Source organism: Diadema setosum, chromosome 8 (genome assembly GCF_964275005.1).
Source record: "Diadema setosum chromosome 8, eeDiaSeto1, whole genome shotgun sequence".
Classification (NCBI taxonomy): domain Eukaryota; kingdom Metazoa; phylum Echinodermata; class Echinoidea; order Diadematoida; family Diadematidae; genus Diadema; species Diadema setosum.
In genome coordinates this window covers 27,261,557-27,283,161 of record NC_092692.1, presented here as the reverse complement: position 1 = coordinate 27,283,161, position 21,605 = coordinate 27,261,557, and the positions used below count along the sequence as shown (strand labels likewise).

The 21,605-nt window shown below is 41.6% G+C and overlaps 1 protein-coding gene across 1 annotated transcript in view; it reads left to right on the top strand.

Moving 5' to 3' along the window:
• Nucleotides 1-21,605, top strand: part of LOC140231646 (uncharacterized) — a 110,002-nt gene that overhangs the window by 11,524 nt on the left and 76,873 nt on the right. The window contains exon 2 of the mRNA XM_072311796.1: nt 1,432-2,811. Coding sequence (XP_072167897.1) covers nt 1,432-2,811 — 1,380 coding nt within the window. The remainder of the gene's footprint in view (nt 1-1,431; nt 2,812-21,605) is intronic.

The window sequence follows — 21,605 nt, the reverse complement described above, 5'->3', positions numbered from 1 at the left end:
TGTGTAGCAAATGCTCAGTACAGTGTGATAGGGCAGAGGAAAGAGGATACATTTTTGGGTTTCTGTTGTAGGGTGTCTTTAGTTCTACTTCATAGGCAGTCAATGATTTTTTTTTTTCTGTACCATTATCGTTTCATTTCATTTTGTTTCATTTCCAACACATAATGATTACAACATTTGAATACACTTATACTGATACAACAATGCAATGAAAAAAAATCATTACCCCTTCTGTGTTTTTAAGAGGCTGCGATCCATTTAAAGGTGGGTAGTTGGAGTGTTGTTTAGATGTCATTTTGCGGAACCCCAGTGTGGCATTACGGATGACTGATTTAACACCGAGATTGTTATCAGTAGACTGAGATGAGTAATAAATGTCATACTTAGTGATCAAATTCTGATTTGCACTAAGAAGGGTTCCCGCCTCCCATGAAGCACATGCTCACATTGTCAGTGTTATGAAAGGACAGTTGTTTTGTTTTTGTTTGTGCACAATTTTTTTTTTTTTAGTACATCAACCACACATTGAATTTCCAGTTGCAGGTGTGTACATCATCTATTAAAGCGACTATCAATCAAGGCACAATTGATGTATTGCATGTCCTGTGAATACAAACAAGCAGTCTGGGGAGGTGCGACGTTAATCTGTCATATGCAATGCATGACTGGCGATTACCGACAATATTGATTCCTTTTTATGTATGTAGGACTAGATGACTGAACATTCAGGGATAGGAGCAATATTGTGTCATGGATATTTCAGATCAAGAAATATTCACCCACCAGCCATTTTGAGGTTGTGTTTGAAGTGCCATAGAAAGTAAAGGCACATGAAATGCACACAGTATTATCAGCCTACACTTGTATATTAACCTGTTGATCTTTGAACTGGCTGATTTTGCTACAACACATTCTCCATAGACACTAGCCCAAGTATACTGGGGACTCGTCCTCAACAGGTTAACATGTTGCCCATCAGCCGATAATATTCCTGTTGACTCTATACGGTGTATAAACATGTTGCTCATGGGTTAAGAGAGTTGACTGGCATTTTCATGCGTCCTTCTTGTAGGTGAATTACAAGTAGGGTCTTCTTTGCAATGATTTGCACTTGTCCATCCAGCTGTGTGTAATTACGACTCTTTCATCATTACATACAATGATGCTTTTCAAGACATCAGCATATATATCACATATTTATGTATATATTTTTTTGTCATTAGTCATACCTTTTGTATATGATTTAAAGCCACAGAAAGCAGTTAGTGAATGTGGATGCCTTCTTTATTTCCTTCTTTGGTGGCCATTTTCTTATTCTTTCCCCTCTGGTTCATTGATAGGCAACACTGTTAAAAAATGTCAGTGCTGATTGGCCAAGGTTTGCACTATAATGTTTCCAATTTGTGTTTTTTATTGTCATTATATATGCAGGATGGATGCTGAACAGTACTGCTTTGAGGACTTTGACTTTGATCCGGAGCCCAGTCCCTCCTTCGACCAGACCAGCATCTGGGACTCCACAGCGGACACAACACTCACGGAGGAGCAGAAAGATGAAACCCTCACAGATGATGGCACATCTGCCTGCAACCTCCTAAATCGCATCCAGGACAGGCAGTCCAAAGCTGTGGAAGTATCTAATGGGGGCCCAGTCGGGAGTGAGGGTGTCAAAGTAGGGGGCAGCGCCCGCTCCGCCTTCTTCAGCACAAAGACGGCGCAGAGGTCCTCGTGGTCTGGGCCGAGGAGCCAGGTCTTTGCCACTCATGGCCGCAGCAGGTCGTGGGACCTGGATGAATCGGAGACTGGGGCGGGCAGGGGAAAGCTGCAACCCCATGGCGCAAATGGTTTTGTGAGGACGGGTCAAGGAGGGGCTGTGCTTCAGCGAATGGACAGTGAAGCATCCAGGAACAAGGGCACCCTGGGGGGTAGCAACAGGGATGGTGCAATCAGCCAGAGTCAGCGGCAATTACATCGACTCTCTGGTGTCTACAGAACTGGCAGCTTTGATAGGATCGATCTAGAGACAATAGGAGAGCAGCTGCAGTCGGAGGACAAGTTCAGTGTTCGGACAAGATCAGATTCCCAGAATGTCAAGTGGAAGAGCGGGATGTTAAGCAGTAAAAGCCACCGCTCGCATCCTCGAGGGTTAAGTGGCCCTCGGAAACTCGTGCACTCCGCCAGTGTGGATTCCCCCTTTCACTCGAGTCTTCAGAGTCCGATCCGTCCTGCTGGACTGATTGACAGGAAGGACCAGCATCAGGCTGTGATGCATGCAGAACTGCACTCAAAACGCAGCGCGGAAGGATTCGGGCCTCAGATCCAGGACAGGCTACCTCACCAGCTGAAAGGCCAGAGCCTGGACAATCTTCCCTCCACGGCAGACCGCATCCGCCTCTTTGGTCCCAAAGACCTCATCTCCAACGTCAGGAGAAGGGGCTCCCCTTCAGAGCTGAGCTCCAGGAGCTCCCCTCTCGACCTTGCCAGCAGCACTGATTCCGGCGTGAGCATGTCAACGACAATGACCGTGGAATCCTTGGACAGTCTTGATCCGGAGATGGCCAAACAGCTTCTCATGGACGTACCTCCAGCCAGCCTGACACCAGTCTCCAGCAAGCTGAAGAGAAAACCCATTGTCTTGCCGTCAGATAACCCTGATCTTCTCGACAAGGTATTAGGGGTTCCTTCCAGCGTCTTGCCAGGGGACAACCCTGTTCTCCAGGAGAAGGTGCTGGGACTTCCTCCCAGTGGACGACCGCTGCCTGGATACCGAGAGGTCCACGAGAGTAAAGACCAACCTGATTCTCATCACGGGTAAGAAAATATTACACTACTTTGTATCTTCTGTTGATCATGAGAAGTTTTATATCTCAAAAATTTTCATGAAGGTCAGTGACCTCCTGGCTCACAGCTATTTGTGCATGGCTGACATTTGTTTTAAATACAAAATAGATTCATGTGCTGATTGGGTGTGGCTGTGAGAGATTGTATGCATGCAGTTTGCAAAGCGTGCACTTCAAATTAATTTTGAAACCATACTGAAAATTGTAAATCCCTGTTCTTTCACCCACTGTAGTAATTGAAATGTACACTGATATATCCTTGTGTGATCTTGCTGTAAAGAATAAAGCATCAACCTCAATGTAAAATGTAACATGTGCTGTTACTCATTCATAACCTGCGTTTACAGTCGGTGATCCATACATGGCCTTCAAAGAGTTCACACAGTTTTCAACAGTGAATCATCAAGAAAACACTGGTAACATTTTGCTTCATGTAGCATACATGGTATTGCTGTACACACAGACACAGACACAGACACAGACACAGACACAGACACACACACACACACACACACACACACACACACACACACACACACACACAAAATCTATGAAACTACTGGATAGCAGGACACATGAATATTGAAGTCCTGGGGTCCATTTCATGAATTCATCAGGCATTTAAGTCTCTACATAAATCTCAGAATGGCCAAAGTGGCTCATACAGATTGCATGTGGCTATGATTGACTTTCAAAGAGAAGTTTGTTTGTTCATTTCCATCTGAGAAGATGGTTGGATATCCCATATGTACTCAGGTACACTAAGATGGTCTTCCATGGGGTCCAGTTGGATGTGAGGCGGGACCACTTAAACACCCTGCTCTTTGCGATAAATGAATGAAGCGGGATCTTTTACATGCATGAGTTGTGACTCTCTCATACACGGGACCTCCATTCTATGTCCTATCCGAGGGACAGAGTGTTTTGCTTCTAAAACAGAGGGGACGATATGATTACACACAACATTGCTCAGTCCAGACTCAGGTTCGAACCCGGGTCTTTAGGATCGTGAGGTAGACGCGCTACCGACTGAGTCAACTCACTGCCCTTTCATAAAATATCTCATTTAAAGTAGAAATTCAAAGAGCACGAAACACAAATTTGATAAGAAAATATTGAATTTGAACATCTGTTCTAGGTGTACACAAAATATCGAGAGAAAAGAACAATCCCAACTATTTTTTATTAATTATTGAAATCGGACGAAAAAGTGAACCCGAAATGCCCCGATGAACGGTCTGCCGATACCCCTTCCCGATGACGTCACGCACTGGATTCTTACTCTGAAAGTACACGTTCGCTCCATAGACTACTACCGTGAATTGTTTTCAGTGTTGTGTTTAGGAGCCTAGCAAGTCCACTTATTTAGTTTATTAGCAGTTTTCTTGCATGTGTCCTTGTAGTTCACAGTTTTTCCTTACATTTCATCCTCATAAAGTATGAAATTTGTGAATGCTAGCGGCGCATAAAAGAGATTTCTTTCAGACGTTTTTGTCCGCATTTCGGTTCCGTGCCTTCAAAAAGTAGATCCGGTCACAGCAAGCTGGATGGTACGTCTCGCTCTCAGCTGGTCTGCATCGGCTGTTCATGCACTGTGCTGGTGTGTGGTTCGCACTGCGTTGTGTGTATTTGCGTGTGTGTGAATATATTAGTGTTCGTGCTCTGATTTCTTCCTCGGTCTAGTGAGAGCTGTGCGTAAACACGTGTGTGTATGGAAACATTTACTATTGTACGTACTTCGAACATGTGCGCCAGCTCCATGCCCCCTCGACGTTCGACGCAAGATTCCTGCAGCTGATCACTCGCTCTCTATGCATGTATTTGTTTGTAATAATAATGGATGAACATAAACTCAATACTGTACGAGTAATGTTCGCCACACGTAATCTTCTTTTCCACCTCCCTGGTCTGACCGGTTTGAGGTCAGCAACTAGTCAGGCGCAATGGCGTGATAGCTATCATAGCAGATGTCATTTACGGAAGTTTTACGAGCGTGTGCACACTGGTGAAGCAGTGATGTAATTACTTGCGAAAACACCGAACCTTGTCGATGTCGAAGATTCCACTCCTTCTCTTCCCACCTCCCTGGTTAGAAACTCGTGTAGTCGTACAGTATTACAGTACATCGTATCGGGCGCGAACGTAAACAAACACACGTGGTTATGCAATTGTTCCTACGCCAATGAAAGTACTTCCATGACTTGGCTAATCACGTAACAGGCCAGGTACGCAGGCAGTGAGGATGGTGGTGCGGCGAGCGGCTACAATGCGGATCGGAGCAGTAGAGCCACTTCACCGCGGATTAATACAAGTACATACTGCATGCGAGCAATCGCGAGCTACGAGACTGGGCTGCACAAGTTGTTATCTCGATCCTCGTTTTAAAATCTCTCCTATTTTGATATTTCGCCATTTTTCGTAAGTCTGCTTGTTATTGTCAACATCACCATGTCTTAGATTATCAATCCTGTCATGGGCATCCTCATGATTTCCAATTAAACGCTTCATGTGACCAGCGAAACTTGAACGTGCTAACATTACAAACGTAAGAAAAATAAGATTACCTAAGTAGCTTGAATTCCTGAATATTGACAAAAATATCTGTAAGAATTACAAAAAATCGAGAGAGAAATGTTTCTTCATTACTATTAAACCATGAAAAGTTATATTTCGTTCAATTCGACTTTTACATAAGGAAATAAAATGCAAAAGAATCAGGTTGTACCTCCGTTAACATTGTACACACATTCACCGGGCAGAGTCCGCAAATCCAGTGCGTGACGTCAGGCGAAACGGGCATCTTTCCTGACGAATTGGCCCTTATCAGGCTCCAGAAAACCGCAGTTTTTCGTGAGCGTTTACTTCTTTCTAGCAACGCGAAAGCGAGGTAACAAAATTCCATTGCCTTCTATGTCTTCTGAGCTTTCTACTGATGCCTAAATTGCAGAATTTAATGATCTCTTTGAATGTCTACTTTAAAGTTTGTCTTATAAGCAATAAGTCTCTCATAACACTTTCATGAAACAGACCCCAGATCCTATTTCTTTAAACACAATGATGCAGTGATTGCAATTAAAGAAAACAAATTCTCACGGAATTAGCTAGAATGCATTCAGTTGACAGTGAGGAATCAGGCATCTGCTATTGAACGTGCAGCAATCACTAAGGTTTAATCTGTTGCAGAGCATTGAGAAAAACATTTGGCCAAGTATTTTCATGCGAGTGCTTGTGCCATTGTTGACTAAAATCCCAGCAAAACAAAATATCCATGCCTGATGAGTGTGAGAAGTACAGGGTTCAAATTTCCCACACCTGGGTTGACTTGCCTTCAAAAGCTTTGTGCTCGTATGTGTATTGGGAGTACCACTACCATCTTGTTTGCACACTTCCAGGCCAGCCATCGGGATTGTACGGCTGATGTCCACAAGAGGGCGTCCTATCACTTTCTCTGTTGTGCTAGATGCAGTGTTCACTGATGAACCTCTTCCTCTCCCTTCAGAGAATGATGGCTGCATCAGTTTTTTGGAGTGATGATGGTGCTACAGTACCTTGATGTATGGGGTTTATTGAAATGCAGATACCAGAGAACACTTGAACTTTGTTCTTGTGTAAGGTAATTCGAAAACTGCCAAAAATTTAGAAAAAAATGAATATTCAGTACATTTCTTCTTTATCCATAATAAGTATGCTTCTGAAATTGTTTTTTTTTTTTCAAATAAAAATTGATTTATCATGCTTAGTAAGTGCAGCCTTCCCACTTTTGAACTAAAGATATATTTCACTTGAAAATATGTTGTTGTTTTTTTGCTCATTTTGTATTCATCGTCTTTTTTTTTTTTACATGCGGTTTTGTTTTTACTTAGCATCAGTATGTTTTGTGGATTTTCAGAGGCTAGTCACCCTGCTACACACACTCAAGACTCTGACAAATGGGGGTATCCCTATAATGTTTTAAACAAGAGAGGGCAGCACACAGTCGATAGCATTTCCCTGCTCGGGCAAATTGCCTCAGTATTTCTCTCATGGCTCATAGTCAGACACTTGTGTTCTAAAGGCTGTGTGACTGTCACTCTAAGTGTTGACGAAATGGCATGTTATGCCATGATTGACTTATTTTGATAGAGTAAGATCAAAATGGGAACAACATTTTGAACAACAGTCCAATCACTTGAATCACTTGCCCCATACCTTTTCATGTACGCCATACCTTCTCATTTGTGAGACTCTATTTCATAGTTTTGCAGGATGAGAGGAACAACCTCTCTCAGCAAACTAATAAATTCTCCAAAAATACTTGATCTGTCTTGCTGATCTTCTCCTGAACTTTAAAAACCCACTCACCGCAGGAACTCAAATCAACTCTTGAGGATTCTGCATGCATGATCATTTCGCCATGGGAATTGGACTCTTTATTGTGAGAAATCTCCCTTTCTTGAGTTGTTATATATTTTTTTTCCTTCCAAAGAATGTACTCTCCCTGTTCAGGTGGTAATAAGGTGGTTGCCTATTTGGAGCTATTTAGAATGATGATATCTTCAAACAGCATGTGACATTCTTATGGGAAAAATATATTTTCCAGTATTTGCCCTCATGCGTCTTAGACCGTGAATGGATTATGATCTATTCATGGGCATGTGGGGGGGGGGGGGGTAGGGGGTGGGGAGATAGAATGAGATGTGAGAGGGAGAGAGCAAGAGAGAGAAAGGGAGAGGTATCCTGTCAAATGAAGTTCATAAGTCTAATCAGTAGGAAGTTTGGGGCAGACGTGGGACGGTTGGGCGATGAACGTGAGTGCCCCTGTCTTCCAGAGTCGTGCCTGATTGCGTATAATGCCCGCTAAACGGCTCAGATTTTCGCAAACCCAATAAAGATGCCTCTTTGTGCCTGTGTGTGTTTTGTCTATTACACACCCAGCTGGCCATGTAATAGAGAATGAACAAAGTCTGTGCTGGCTTGAAATATGAGGATTCCACGTGAAAATCTTCTCAATTAAAGGCATCATTGTGGAAATGAGCCAAAGAAGAATTTGCATTCCTGTGCAGAGTTGAATGACATATCTCAAGTTCTGACTTGTTGGTTTGTGTTCTTATTATACCCCCGCCAAACGAAGTTTGAAGGGGGTATATAGGAATCAGCGGACGGTCGGTCGGGCGGTCGGTCGGGCGGTCGGGCGGGCGGTCGGTCGGGCGGTCGGGCGGGCGGTCGGTCGGGTGGTCGGTCGGTCGGGCGGTCGGTCCGTTGCAAATCTTGCGTCGCGAACTACTTCCTCAGTTTTCAACCGATTCCCATAAAACTTGGCACAGATGTGTGCCTTGGGTTGTAGATGTGCAAGACATATTTTTTGACAGTACCCAAAAGTACGTTGCCATGGTAACGGCATATTATGGGCAAAAATGGGTACAAATCTTGCGTCGCGAACTCCTCCCACAGTTTTTTATCAATTTTTATGAAATTAGGTACAGATGTTCATCTGAATATGTTAATGTGCAAGACACATATTTCCGCAGTGGCAAAAAGTGCGTTGCCATGGTAACGGCATGTTATTGGTAAAATATAGGGCAAAATGCTTCATGGCAAAACTGCTTCATCAGTGTTCTTCCAATTCTCATGGAATTCATATTGAATGTTTGTCTTAGGATGTAGGTCAGCATGACACATTTCTTGACAGTGACAAAAAGTATGTTGCCATGGTAACAGCTCACATATTATGAGCCAAAATGATGGAAAATTTTGTGTTGCAAACTACTTCCTCAGTTTTTGCCCAATTTCCATGAAACTTGGTACAGATGTGTGCCTTTGGTTGTAGATGTGCAAGACGCATTTTTCGACAGTACCCGAAAGTACGTTGCCATGGTAACGGCATATTAATGGCAGAAGATCAAGGAAAGATCTTGCGGATTTAACTACTTCCTCAGTTTTTTGACCAAAGCTTATGAAATGTTGTTTTGACCAAAGCTTATGAAATGTTGTTTGGCGGGGGTATAACCAGGTACAGCGACATTTCTAGTTTTGCTGACTGAGGCATCTCTGTAATATTATTAGGTGGCTGTGTGTGTTTGTGTTTTACATGTGTCAATAGCTTTCCAAAACCTGGTGGTAATATGAATGTAAATACATATTTTTATATGCATATTTACAAGTTTGGGTTTGAATGTAAATACATGTATGCATTTTTACAAGTTTGGGATTCATGCTAACTGGATGATAGGGACCAATCACTGAAATGTTGTCACATTAGTATTATGTTGAATAATATTGACATTCTTCTTATGGTCATTTTTATTGCATGTCAGTTCCTTCTTTATATATTGTAAATGTGAATGCCTATTATACAATTGAGTAGATGAGTACACAAAATCATCTTTTCGTAATAGGCAAATGCCAAAACGGAGGCTGTAAATGGGAATGAATGCTTGAAATCATGGAATTTAGATTAGAGACAAAAGAGAAAGCCAAATGCCAATGAAGGTTTTGTGTGATTTTAAATTCATCTTTAATACATAGACGAGCTAGAATTGACAGGTCATTTATTTACTGCGTTCTCAAAGACAGAACAATAACATGAACAACAGTGTGCATAGTATGATGGAAGAATAAATAATGATAATACTATGTATCTAGTGCATGTAACACAACAGGGCTTTCTAAACGCCCTTCCCTCCTCCAAAGTTTGATGTAAAATACACTAAGACAGCACAGCCATAAAAGTTGTACAGCTCTGCACGCTGAATTCCCCCTCACCACTACCATCTCCCTGTGCATGCCGTACACTGTATGCCGTGCCGTTCCCATTTCCCGGCCAACCCCGGACTCATTTTATGAGCGCTCTTCAACCGGTTGGCCTACCCCTCCACTCAAGTGACCAACTCGACGAGTTGAAAGCGGAGTGGAGCGATTTATTGAAAAGGGTAATTCAAGTCCCATCAAGAGCTCGGCTCGGGCAGGTGCCCCGCCAGTAGCCTGTCATACTAACGACCCTCCCCTTAACCCCCCCCCCCTTCCTCTTCAGTCTGCCAGTTGGCTGGCATCTTATTTCATATCTGTTGCCCCACCCACGAACTTATGTGCCCTGAATACATTCCGTAATATCTGTCCCACCCCTTTCCCTCCTTTTTAAACATCTCTTTAGAAGGAAGAGGAGGAAGGGAGATTGATATTGGGAGCACTTTCAGATTGGCAGAAGAACTCGTTTCTAAAATGTTCTAAAACTGCTAAGTGTAATCAAGTTCATTTTTTTTGAGTCTGAAAGCAAGCTTGAATTATGACTCTCCCAAACATGATTACAAGTGGGAAATTTGTTTGTCAAATGAGAAAGAGAAAAGGAATACTGTAAAACACAATATTTTCGTGGCACGAAATGTTCGCGAATTGGAGTCGACAGCGTTTTCGCGGCATGAAATTTTCGCGATTTGCCTCTAACATTCAATGTAGACAAGAACTTTTGCGTGCATTTTAATTTCGCAAATCTTTGCTCTCACAAAATTCACGAAATAAAAATGCACGCAAACATTTCTCATTTTACATTAGGTTCATTGCAACTGATAGACACATTGCCATTTCTTTATTTATGTAAATGAGTCCTGATTATCCAGTGTTCAGTGTATTAATAGCCATGATAGATATCATGAGCATGCTTACATACTCAGGTGGAATTTGAACCCATGACCTCCTGATTGCTGGACAGGCATCATATCCACTAGACTACCAAGCTTCAAGCAGATAGCTGGTCATGGTTCTTATCCCATACAGCAACGTGTACTGCATATCATTCAAAATAATTAAACCCAGTGTGTATGCCCATGACTTCTTATCATGGCTACCACTAAAACACTGAATACTGTAGAAATAGAAACATTTGCGACATGAACCTTTCGTGAAATGGAACTGACGGCCTTTTTCGTGGCATGAAACTTTTGCAAATTGGAGCCAATAGCCTTTTTTCGCAGCATGAAACTTTTGTGAATTAGCGACTGGCACTCAAGGCACTGTGTACAGACAAAAACTTTTGGTGCTATTTATTTCTGCGAAACTTGGCCCCATGTGAAATTCATGCATACAAAAACTTATGGGTTTTACAGTAACTGGTGCTCATTTATGTTGATGAAGGGCAATGTGTCCATCAGTTGCACTGTGTATTTATTTAAATTCATGAATTTGGCATCAAGCTCTTTTTCATTGCAAGAATCATTAATTTGAAGAACAAGTTCCGGCTTCCCCAGACTGGCTTGTTTCCCAGTCTTAACTCTCCTCCCCTCATCTCCCATCTTCTTTACCCTTCTTATAGGTCCACCCCGCCCCATCCACATTTCTTGGAAACCCTTATTTAAAAAAGGGGGTATGGTAGATTTGAAGGGATGTTCAAGATCACTCAGAGTGACGTTGAAATATGACCGTCCGTAATGGTTGCTTCGCCATAATGTAAGTGTCATCATTATGGGAAGCTTGTTCAGGACAAGGCAAGAATTGTTAACCCGTTGAGGACGAGTCCCGAGTATACTCGGGCAAGTGTCTATGGGAAATACATGTTGTAGCAAAATCAACCCGTCCTCAACGGGTTAAAGGGACTGCATATTTTTTTTTTTCTCTGCAGTGATCATATGAAAATGATCAGACAAAAATTGACCAAAAGAATGAATTAGTGTGCCTCGCCTCTTTTTCCAGGTGCATGCATGAGTAAGTTACAATGTATATGGCGTTCAGACGCTTATGCCAGATGCATGTGTATTAGAAATGGAGCTAGATGTCATTTACAATTTCATTTTGCAATATCCGTGTAATATATTTCAGTGTCCTTTTTCTCCTATTCCTAGTATGCACACACTTGTGTCTCATTGTGTCTACTCTCCGCGTCTTTCGTACTCATAACCCAGATATCATATCATCATGACTAATGTAAGAATGGTGTTGGTGCTATTTCTAGCAGGCACTTCATTCGTAGAAAGCGACAGTGCGTCATCTCACAAAGAGAATCGTTGACTTTTTAGTCTCCTGAAAGAGGTATCATAACATTAACTTTTAAAGCATTGTTTGTGTCAAGTCTGAAGTGACTAACTCTGGCACCAATTAAAGGTACTGTTTACCATTGGGACCAGTGATTTAAAAAATGTTTGAGATACCACATTTAATGCATATGTGTAGGTAAGTTGTATCACAAAACATCCAAACATGTAAAAAAAATTACAATAAAGCCTAAAATATAAGGAGATATCACTATTTTTTCATAATAATGATAATTTAAGAATACTTAACATTAGTTATACTGATTTAAATTTTTTTACTTTATTTGTTTCTATCCCTAACTCACATTTTAGAACTATTTTGAAGCACTGTAGCCGGGTTTTTGTTTCATCTGCAAATGGTAAATTATGCCTTTAATCAGATTTGTTCATGCAGTGACAATATGCTGAGATATGCCATGAAAGGACAAACAAGCAAACAAACAAACTATGCTAAACACTTTGTATTACCTGATAAATATATTATATCATATTCATATTATTATACGATCAATTAGTATTCATTTATTTATCTGTTTCATTTACTCTGTTGTCATTTAACAGGATAGCCCTTTCTATGTTGTGAATATGATTATTATATTAATTACTCGGTTATCTTAGACACGTCCAGAAATTATAGATATTCCATAGGGACCAGGAAGAATATAACCCTTCATGCTTTTGCCAAGTAAGGATTTCTGTGCTTCGAGGACAGGTCGGGGAATTGATTGTACAGGGAATTGTGTATCATGTGTGTTTGCACAAGGGCTCCCTTGGCAGCTGTTCACACACTTTCCCAAAGTGTCACACATTTCCTTTGCTAGACGAGACGCGGGGAAAACACTGGAATGGATATTGAAATCGCATCACAATTCAGTGCAAGGTGTGCATGGATGTGGGGAGGGGGGAAGAGGGGGAGGGGTGAGGTTAAGAGGAAGGAAAAGGTCAAGTTTAAGGGGAGATGTGAGGGTGTAGGTGGGAGGGACAAAGAAGAGCAAGGGAATATGATTCTGCAAGGAGAACAGCCCCCTCATGGGGTGCCTCCCTGGCAGTCTCTCTCGTGTAACCAATCCAGGCGGTACTTCCGAGCAGCCACTCGAGTCCGCCTGGTCGACAACAGCCGCGGAGGGCGGGTCAAGGAATGCTGAGGGGATATCTTACCCAGTAAATTCAAACTAAGAAGAACAAAATGTCAAGTCCGGCACATGAGTGTGTGTGTATGTGTTTGTGAATGCGTACACACGCACAAACAGAAGTGTTGGCCCACCCACCGTTTCGATTTACTAAACCACTGAACCACATGCACTTTACCCATGGCATGCAGGAATCAGAATCATGCACTAACTCTGTGGAGAGTTCCAATAACCAGAAGGAAGTGGGTTAAAGCAAAGTTTCTGCATTCAAGTCATGGTCTGTAGGTCCCACAAGGCTCCAAATCTAAACTCATCTCCAATTCAGTATTACGTGACCTGAAGACGATGTGATCTACTCAGCAGGTTTGGATGTCCTCTCGTAAAGGCATCCAGGGTTACCTGGTGTTTGTATGCTCCTGAAATGGTCCACATTTAAAGGCATGTACAAATATGTAAAAACACACATGAATACACTAATACACACACTTTATCCCACCCACCGAACCCCCCCCCCCTGACACACACACACTCAATGAAATAGAATTTCGTATGCCCACAGCTGTACCAAGTGTTTGTCATTGCTTGTCATTGAGATGTGTGAGAAACAAAATAAAGGCTAAACCGAAGGTATTTACAGCCAAGAAATTTTGTGATACTTTTCAAGGGCTATCATCTCTTGAATATTCATTTGGCTTTCCCTCACAATTTGCATACACACTTCAAAATGCATGTACAGGGAATAATTTTCCTGGTATCGCATAGCAATTTGCTATGCATTTTTACACCACTGCTACACAAACTAACTTTTGTATAGCAGTTTTCTTCCATAGAAGTGTACAGGATACCGTGTGAAATATTGTTCATCAGCTGAAATTGCTAATCAAATTTGAGTTCGTAAATTATTCCCTGCATGTACACACAAACACACACCCACACACACCCACTCACATATTCATACGTGAACATATGCTGTACACATAATCTGAATGCACATACTTATCCATGATGCATTACTCTATATTGTTATGTCAAATATTTCGCAAGGTTTTTATTTTGGCAAATTCTGGGAGTCAGGTGCTATTCGCGATTCTAAAAATGAGCAAAAATATCAACTCGATCCCGACATGACTGATCACTGGCGACATTGTCTGGAAGTTCCGATATTTACATTTATATGTTGTATCTTGTGTATGTGTGTTTCTGTATGTTTGGGGGGGGGGGGAGGCTTGGATAACCTCTATTTCCTGCTTTTCTCAGCTTAATTCTTTTACATTCTGTTTTTTGAGAGCACTGCTCCAGTAGAGATATTTTTGGAAAGGGCAAGACGAGGCAGTGTCGTGAGTGCTGGTGTTCTAAAAGAGGCGCTGAATTATGGGACTTTGAAACTGAGAAATGAGAGGCCACTCCAATCCTTACCGGAGGGTTTTAGTCAGAAGTACCCTCGAAAGGGTCAACGTCCAGCTAGTCTAGGATGCTACATAGACTTTGAAGCTCACATAGTGTTTCTCTTTTCGTGATCCTTCTTGTTCATTTGATTTGGATTTTATCTTACTATAAATAATTTTTTTTTGTCTCATTTCATTCCATTTGGCTTGTTTTGGTTGGAAGAATTACAGTGCTCATGCAAGCGCAGTATCCAAGTCAAGCTGTGTAGGTAGCTCTGGGTAAAAGAATGTCGTCATAGCAAAGATGAAGTCGTAGCAAAGATGTATCCCAGTAAGCTTTCACTTGATATTGCTGACCTACCAGTATATTGATGATGCTAATTCAACAAAAACAAGCATGATGTCATAAGGGTTCGTGTTCCAATCTGTACTTAGGTTTAAATGGACAATAGTGAGATGATTCACAAGTATGAGAAAGGAAATCCAAGTGTGTGCAAAAAATTAATGAAAGTTTCCTTGTCTTTTTAGTTGATATACATGTGCTTTGCTCCTTCTAGTAAACACTATTTCACATTTCATGTATGTACCAAACCAACACAACATTTTTACTTTAATAGGTGATGAAGCAAACAGCGAGGCTAAAGTTGTAGTTCAATGACTTGGACTGCCGTCAGACTCGATCAATCAAATTTCTGGAGCAAGGACAAAGATGCAAAATGGTCTGGACACAGCAGGATTGTGTGACTCTTCCACCTGAAGGTTTCCAGCAATGTCTTGTTTGTTTGTTTGTTTGTTTGTTTGTTTCATTTCCATCTGGCAAGATGGCTGGATAGCTTTTATTCAGTTGCTCTACCTGGCCTTCTGTGAAGTCCAGTTGTAGGAACACGGGGTAGACCACCTCAACGGGGTATGCACCCTGCTCTTTGCAATGAATGAATGAAGCGGGAGCATTTAATTGGGGGATTTGTGACTCTCTCACACACGGGACCTCTATTTAATGTCCTAGCAGAGTATTGTCTCTTACAAGAGGGGACAGTGTGATTACACGCAACATTGCTAAGCAAGACTCGGGAATTAAACCTGGGTCATATGGATTCGGAGGCTGATGGGCTACCGACTGAGCCCAATTACCTGTGCGAGAAAAAAAGTAGAAGAAAAAAGGAAGCACCACCAATCACCTACAGTATATATACCTGTGTTCTTCCTTCAGAGCCTTTCCAGTGGCTAGAATACCATAGGCCTAGATTACTGGTGGCATGATCAGGCAAGCCATTGGAGGTGCATTTCAGGCAGAGTTTTTAGTTTTAGTTTTTTTTTTTTTTTTTTTTTTTGCCATGGAAGACTAACTTTTATGATTGGATCCTGCATGAAACTTCAAAGCAGCGCTGGACCGGTCCGTAATAAGGCTTCTTGATTTATAGTCATTGAACCAAAAGTGTATCATTGTTGAGATCTGTTTTCTCACCAGCCTTTCCTTTTTCCTGTATTTCTGTCCGTCTGAGATTCAGTTTTCGCAAATTCGTTGCAAGGTCGGGCGAGGTGCAGACAGTGTGTAAGCAGGCTCTAAGGGTTACCACTGGGGGAAGGCAACCTTTGTCAGAGGATCACGTGTGACATTTTGAAAATAGGAGTGACCATATTTTACGTCTTTGTCACGTTGGTTGATTGTTTATAAAAATATGAGGAGCTGTTTATGCTCATTAGTGTCTGTGTAAGGGTTCTCTAGGGATATGAAATGAAAGGTCGTCTGTCCCTGTGAAACAAATTGAAGGCTGTCATGTTTATGATTTTTCCACTTTTTTTTTCTCTCTCTCTATCTGACATCAAAACTGTTTTTGCAGCTTCTAAATAGATGTACTGCCTGTTAAAGTCATGTACATTTCAGTCAGTTTAAGGAATTTGTTCCAGTTCTTTCTTAAACCTAGAAGAGTAAGGAGTGCACCATGACCTTTGACCCATACAGAAATAGCAGACATATTTGCATTAAACTGAGAAGGTGACTTTTGTATTTTTTTTCTGACATCAGTGTGCAAGACACTATGTAATAGAATGTGCAATTAACCAGAATCACATCACCACAAGGAGTACTTCAATGAAGCAATGAATGAAGTGACTTCAGTGTACATCTGTGCAATATATGAATTCAAAAACTGGGACTTGCAATACAATTTTGTGGATAATGGGGCTCACAATTGCAAAGTGAAGTGCAGGAATGGGAAATGTGGGTTCATTTTGTTTTCAGGAGAAAAGTTTGTGATTTCCCACTCTAATTCATGCTATACAGTGCATTTGTTTTCAGTTGTGAGTTTTGTTAGTATAAATAGACTCATGAATATGTGAAAAAATAACACCACAAAATATACCATGTAAAGAATGATACATTTTGCTTTACATAATCAGCAATGATGTTTGTCCTTCTTTTGCAGGATCTTGATAGTACATGATACTACAGTTGAACCTCTATTATCCGGCCTCCCTTTATCCAGATCTCTCTATTATCCGGACGCAATCTCGCCATGATTTTGCCCAACTCCTTGAGAACTCCTACACAAACACACATGAATTACATATTACTTCCAACATGATTAACATACATTACATCAAATTTCCTTCCAAATTGCTTACCCTCAGACATTTTAACATCCCCAAACATCCCCAAACATCCCCAAATGTAACAATGAAAAGGTTGCAGTATACACATTACTACATGTGGTACTACAATGGGCTACATCAGTACATGTGTATGTATGTACATGTATAAAGCATTGAGTCTCCCGTATCCGGCCAAATCCCTTATCCGGATGAGCCCCGGTCCCGACTTGTCCGGATACGAGAGGTTCAACTGTACTACATATATCTAAGGAAGATATGAAAGTAGGCCGCTGAGAAAAATCCTTCGGGCATGTTGGCCTTAGAGGTTGAAAACAACACCCTCTGACACACAGGCATGCACACACACACACACACACACGTTCACAAACAGACAGACATACAGACAGACAGACACACATAAACTTTCAGAACTGAATAATGTGACTTTTCTTACAAAGCAAATGAATTTAAAAAAAAAGAGAGAAATCAAATGGTCCATTGTTAGAGCTCTTGATTGATGAATGTCTGTGATGGAGTCCTTTTCAACTGCAGAAGTCACTCTTTGCAAACATAGATGTGTGCCATAGCCAAGGTAATGGCAAATTTTTGTTATTTCATGACATACCCATGTTCTGACTGAAATGTGCAAAAAGCTACATGTGTAGGGGAGTGCAAAGACTTCCAAACAGACCAACAGCCTGTGACGTCACTTGCTGTCATGACTTGGCAGCAGACTTAAAAAACAAGACCTCTCATCAGACTAGACCGCCATAATTCTGTCGACGAGTCCTCCAGCCTGGCGCAGTTCCTTGGATGTCGGTTTGGTCAGCCGCTGTCCAAACACACGGCATGCATTTTATTCAAATTTGTGTCCGTGGCTGAAAGTTTAAAGGCACCACATACACCCCGTATGTCGCCCTCGATGATGCGTGCAGATTGTCTGCCTTTCATTCCCGCCAATATTTCCTCTTGGGTAATTAAAGAAAGTGATTTTGTTTTCCATTCTGTCTCTCGTTTCTTTTCTGTTGTTTTGTTTTGTTTGTTTTGTATTGTGTCTCTTTTTCAATCCCCCCCTCCCCCCCAGTTTATCACCAAGAATTATCTCTTGAAGTCAATGTCCATCAGTTTGCTGCTCGGCACCAAGAAATAATACCATCCGTGAAATCAATCTCCAATTCTCTTTTTGATGCCTATAGGCATTGTCAGGCCTACTTGGTAGGATTTTTCTTTTTTTAATGTTGTAGAATATAAAAAAAAAGTTTTATCATGAATTCATTTCACTGAGTAATCAGTGTGAGGTATTGCAAATCAATAACCTAGATGTTATAAGACCTCATAGGTTCTTTCATACATGTGAGTAACGTGGCACTGTCTTTCTGAGGCGTACACTAGAAATACTGTACAACATGGGATACGCAGTCACACAGTAGACACATGGATCCTATCATAATAATGCACAGACACACACACACATCCACACTATGTCACCATCCTACACATGCCTTTACAAATGCCCATATATACACACACTCTCTCTCACATATATATGTACACACACACACACACACACACACACACACACACACACTTACAATTGCTCTGTAAAGTGTGATAACCAATTAGACACCTGCTTCAACTGTCCAAGAAAGTCTCTTGGGACTGTATATGACACCCCATAATTTCTCTTTGTCCCTACTGGGTTGCAGCGGTGAGTGAAATCACCAGGCCACTCAACTCTCCTATTAAAAATGAGACAGTTAATATCATACACTGACTCCGCCCTACCTCCGGTTTTATTTGAGGTCAGGAACCTCTTTTCATCGACAGTGCTGGCGAAAACATGATGACAAAACCATGACTTTGGCTGTATTTCAGGTTGCCTTCATGTGCTACTAATACAATGTAGCTACACCAGCAAGTTGGTGGGGGGGGGGGGGTGAGGCAAATACAACATGGTCTAGTTCAAGTCTCAGTGTGTGTGTATGTGTGTGTGTGTGTGTGTGTGTGTGTAGTGTAGATTTGTGAAGGTTACAATTTCTGGTCATTGATGAAATTAATGTTACCATACCAATGAATCTTGGAGGACTCTCGACAAGATGCCAGCCAGTTATAAATTAAATTTGTGTTTCTTACTGTTGCTGTAGACATTGTGCCGTAGCATTCCATTTGATAGATATTTGATAACATATTGTCATTTTTTACTCATTCTCCATCATGAGAAAAATTCGTCCTCATGAACTATGCTACAAGTCACTGGCTTTAATCAAGAGAGCTGACCTTGTTGCCTTTTGAGAAACTGTAATTCCCCACACATCTTGTTCATTGCAAACAGAGATCCCTGGAAGCAGTGAGTTAATGTATTTGTAGCTGTCTTCGCTGCAACAGAACAAAGACCCCAAAATGGCTGCATATGTCAAAGTAAGCAAAAACAATATCCAAAGTCACCAAGTATTTGCTCAATCAAAAGAAACATTAATAGGGAAAAGATGAAAAAGAGACTTGAAAAGACGCCTCGTTTTGCGGACACAGCTTCGCCGACAGTCTGTGATCAAAACGATCCTCACCACATACACCATTGCACTGTGCTCCGCTGACCCCTTCCCGTGGGGTGCGCTCACTGTAATCTGACACCCCTGCCAGCTGACCAGCGGGACCTCCTATCTGCTCACAATGGTGACAGCCTGTTAGAAATGGCGCCAATCTGTGGCGAGGTAAGGGGGTGGGGGGGGGGGGGACACCATGTAGCAGTGACCCACTTTATTTGACACTGCGATCAGCCACACCTCCCCTGACCAAGGTGCCGATAGTCATTCAGGCGACCCAGTGTGACGCTGAGGCCTTTTACACTGTGAGCACAATGTAGATATAACTTTTTCTTCCTCCTTTCTCCACACTCTTATTCCACACTGTAAAATTTGGGGATTGGACATGTAGCATGCTCTACCCCCACCCCTCCTCCCTTCTCTTAACCTGCTTTGACCCCCCATGCTCCACTATGCAAACATTGGCCACGGTGATCAACCGACGGTGAGGGAGCGGAAACGCAGTCGAGAGTGAATGAAGGGAAGGTCGGGAAAAAAAATAACCGATGAAAAAAAAAAAAACAAAATGGAAGAATGACACGAGTGCAGTAATGTCCCATTAGCTTTCCCCCAACTCTCTCTCACTCTCCTCTGTAGCTCCAGCTCTCTCTCACTCCCACACTCTCTTATTTGCTGTCTCTCGGTCTCGTGTTATTCACCGACACACTTGTTCTCTCGATTCGCCCGCCAGTAGTCGAACGCCCTTCCTCGCTGATCTGTCGTCCGTCGCCAAATACCCGTTCCCAACTCTCTCTCTCTTTTTTTTTTTTCGTTCCGGCCGGCACTGACTCTTTCCTCTTGGAGTATACGTTATGGATATTAACCCCCGTCTTGCGGAGTGAGAGGATTCACTCATTTGTGACTAATTTGTAGCCGCAAATCTTTGAAGGCAGGACAAAAAAAAAAGAAGACATGTTTCCTTTGAGACTCTCACCTCGTAATCGTCTCAGGTAAGACATTTCCTTGCTATATTTTTTTTCTTAGGTATTATAATCATAACACACCATCCTGAACTCCTTATGTGGTGAGGCTGACACCAAAGCTACCTGTAGAGAGGATTTAAAACAGCTCCTACTTTGCTCCTCATGTTAATTTTTGGGACTGTTGCAAAAACAGAAAGTAAGATGATCTACGTCATCTACTCTGATGGCCTGCAAGTGATCGCATCTTCTAGCATCTCAAAGGGACCAATTTATTCATGTCTCTTTTGAATGTGATAACGGTTGTTAGTCTTCTTGTGATGCTGGTTACTCAATTTTGTTTTGTTTTGTTTTTGTCTTGTTTTCTTTTGGTTTTTTACTTGTGGGGGGGGGGGGGCAATTTTTATGAACGTGATCCTAGAGCTTAGCAGAGTGAAATTTCTACAGAAATGGACCATTGTAACTCACATTATTTCCCTCAAGCCCAGAAATGAGCTTTACTAACCTTTTTTTAAAGCCTTCCTACTTGAAAATTCTATGTAGGCCTATATAACAGATTTCCTGTATTTCTCTCCCAGAGGTGTGATTTCTATCAGCTAGACTCAACCTTGAAGGATGCTAAAATGTGCTTGCTGCTTTCTCACCTCTGTGAAGTAATTGAAATTTGCGATCTTGCAATTCAGATACCCAGCCATTTTTTCCCCCGTCTGGAGTAGCCATGAAATTACTACATTGTCGTGTCCACAAAAAAAGAAATAAATAAAACGGAATCAAAACAAGTGATTAGAATATGATTAAAGCTTGAATATCAAGCCGATAAGGTGTGTCGATTATATTGACACAGTAATATGAGCTCCTAACAGAGTGTTGTACAATGAAAAACCAACATCTATAGAAATTTGAGAGGTGTGATGTGAGATTTCTACGTGAAGGTCGACTTTCCTACGTGGTGTTTTCATGTTTGCATTGTAAGTATATTCGTGAAGTTAATGCCATGTGTTATTGATCAGACAGTTTGTGAGTTTTGATGGCATAAAGTGAAAGAAATTAGAGATTAAAAGAGGAAAAAAATATTTACTGCTTTGGAGAAGAAGTTTTTGGAATAAGTATTTCTTGTTGCTCTAAAAGGTTAATTGCTGCATATGCATGCAGGATTC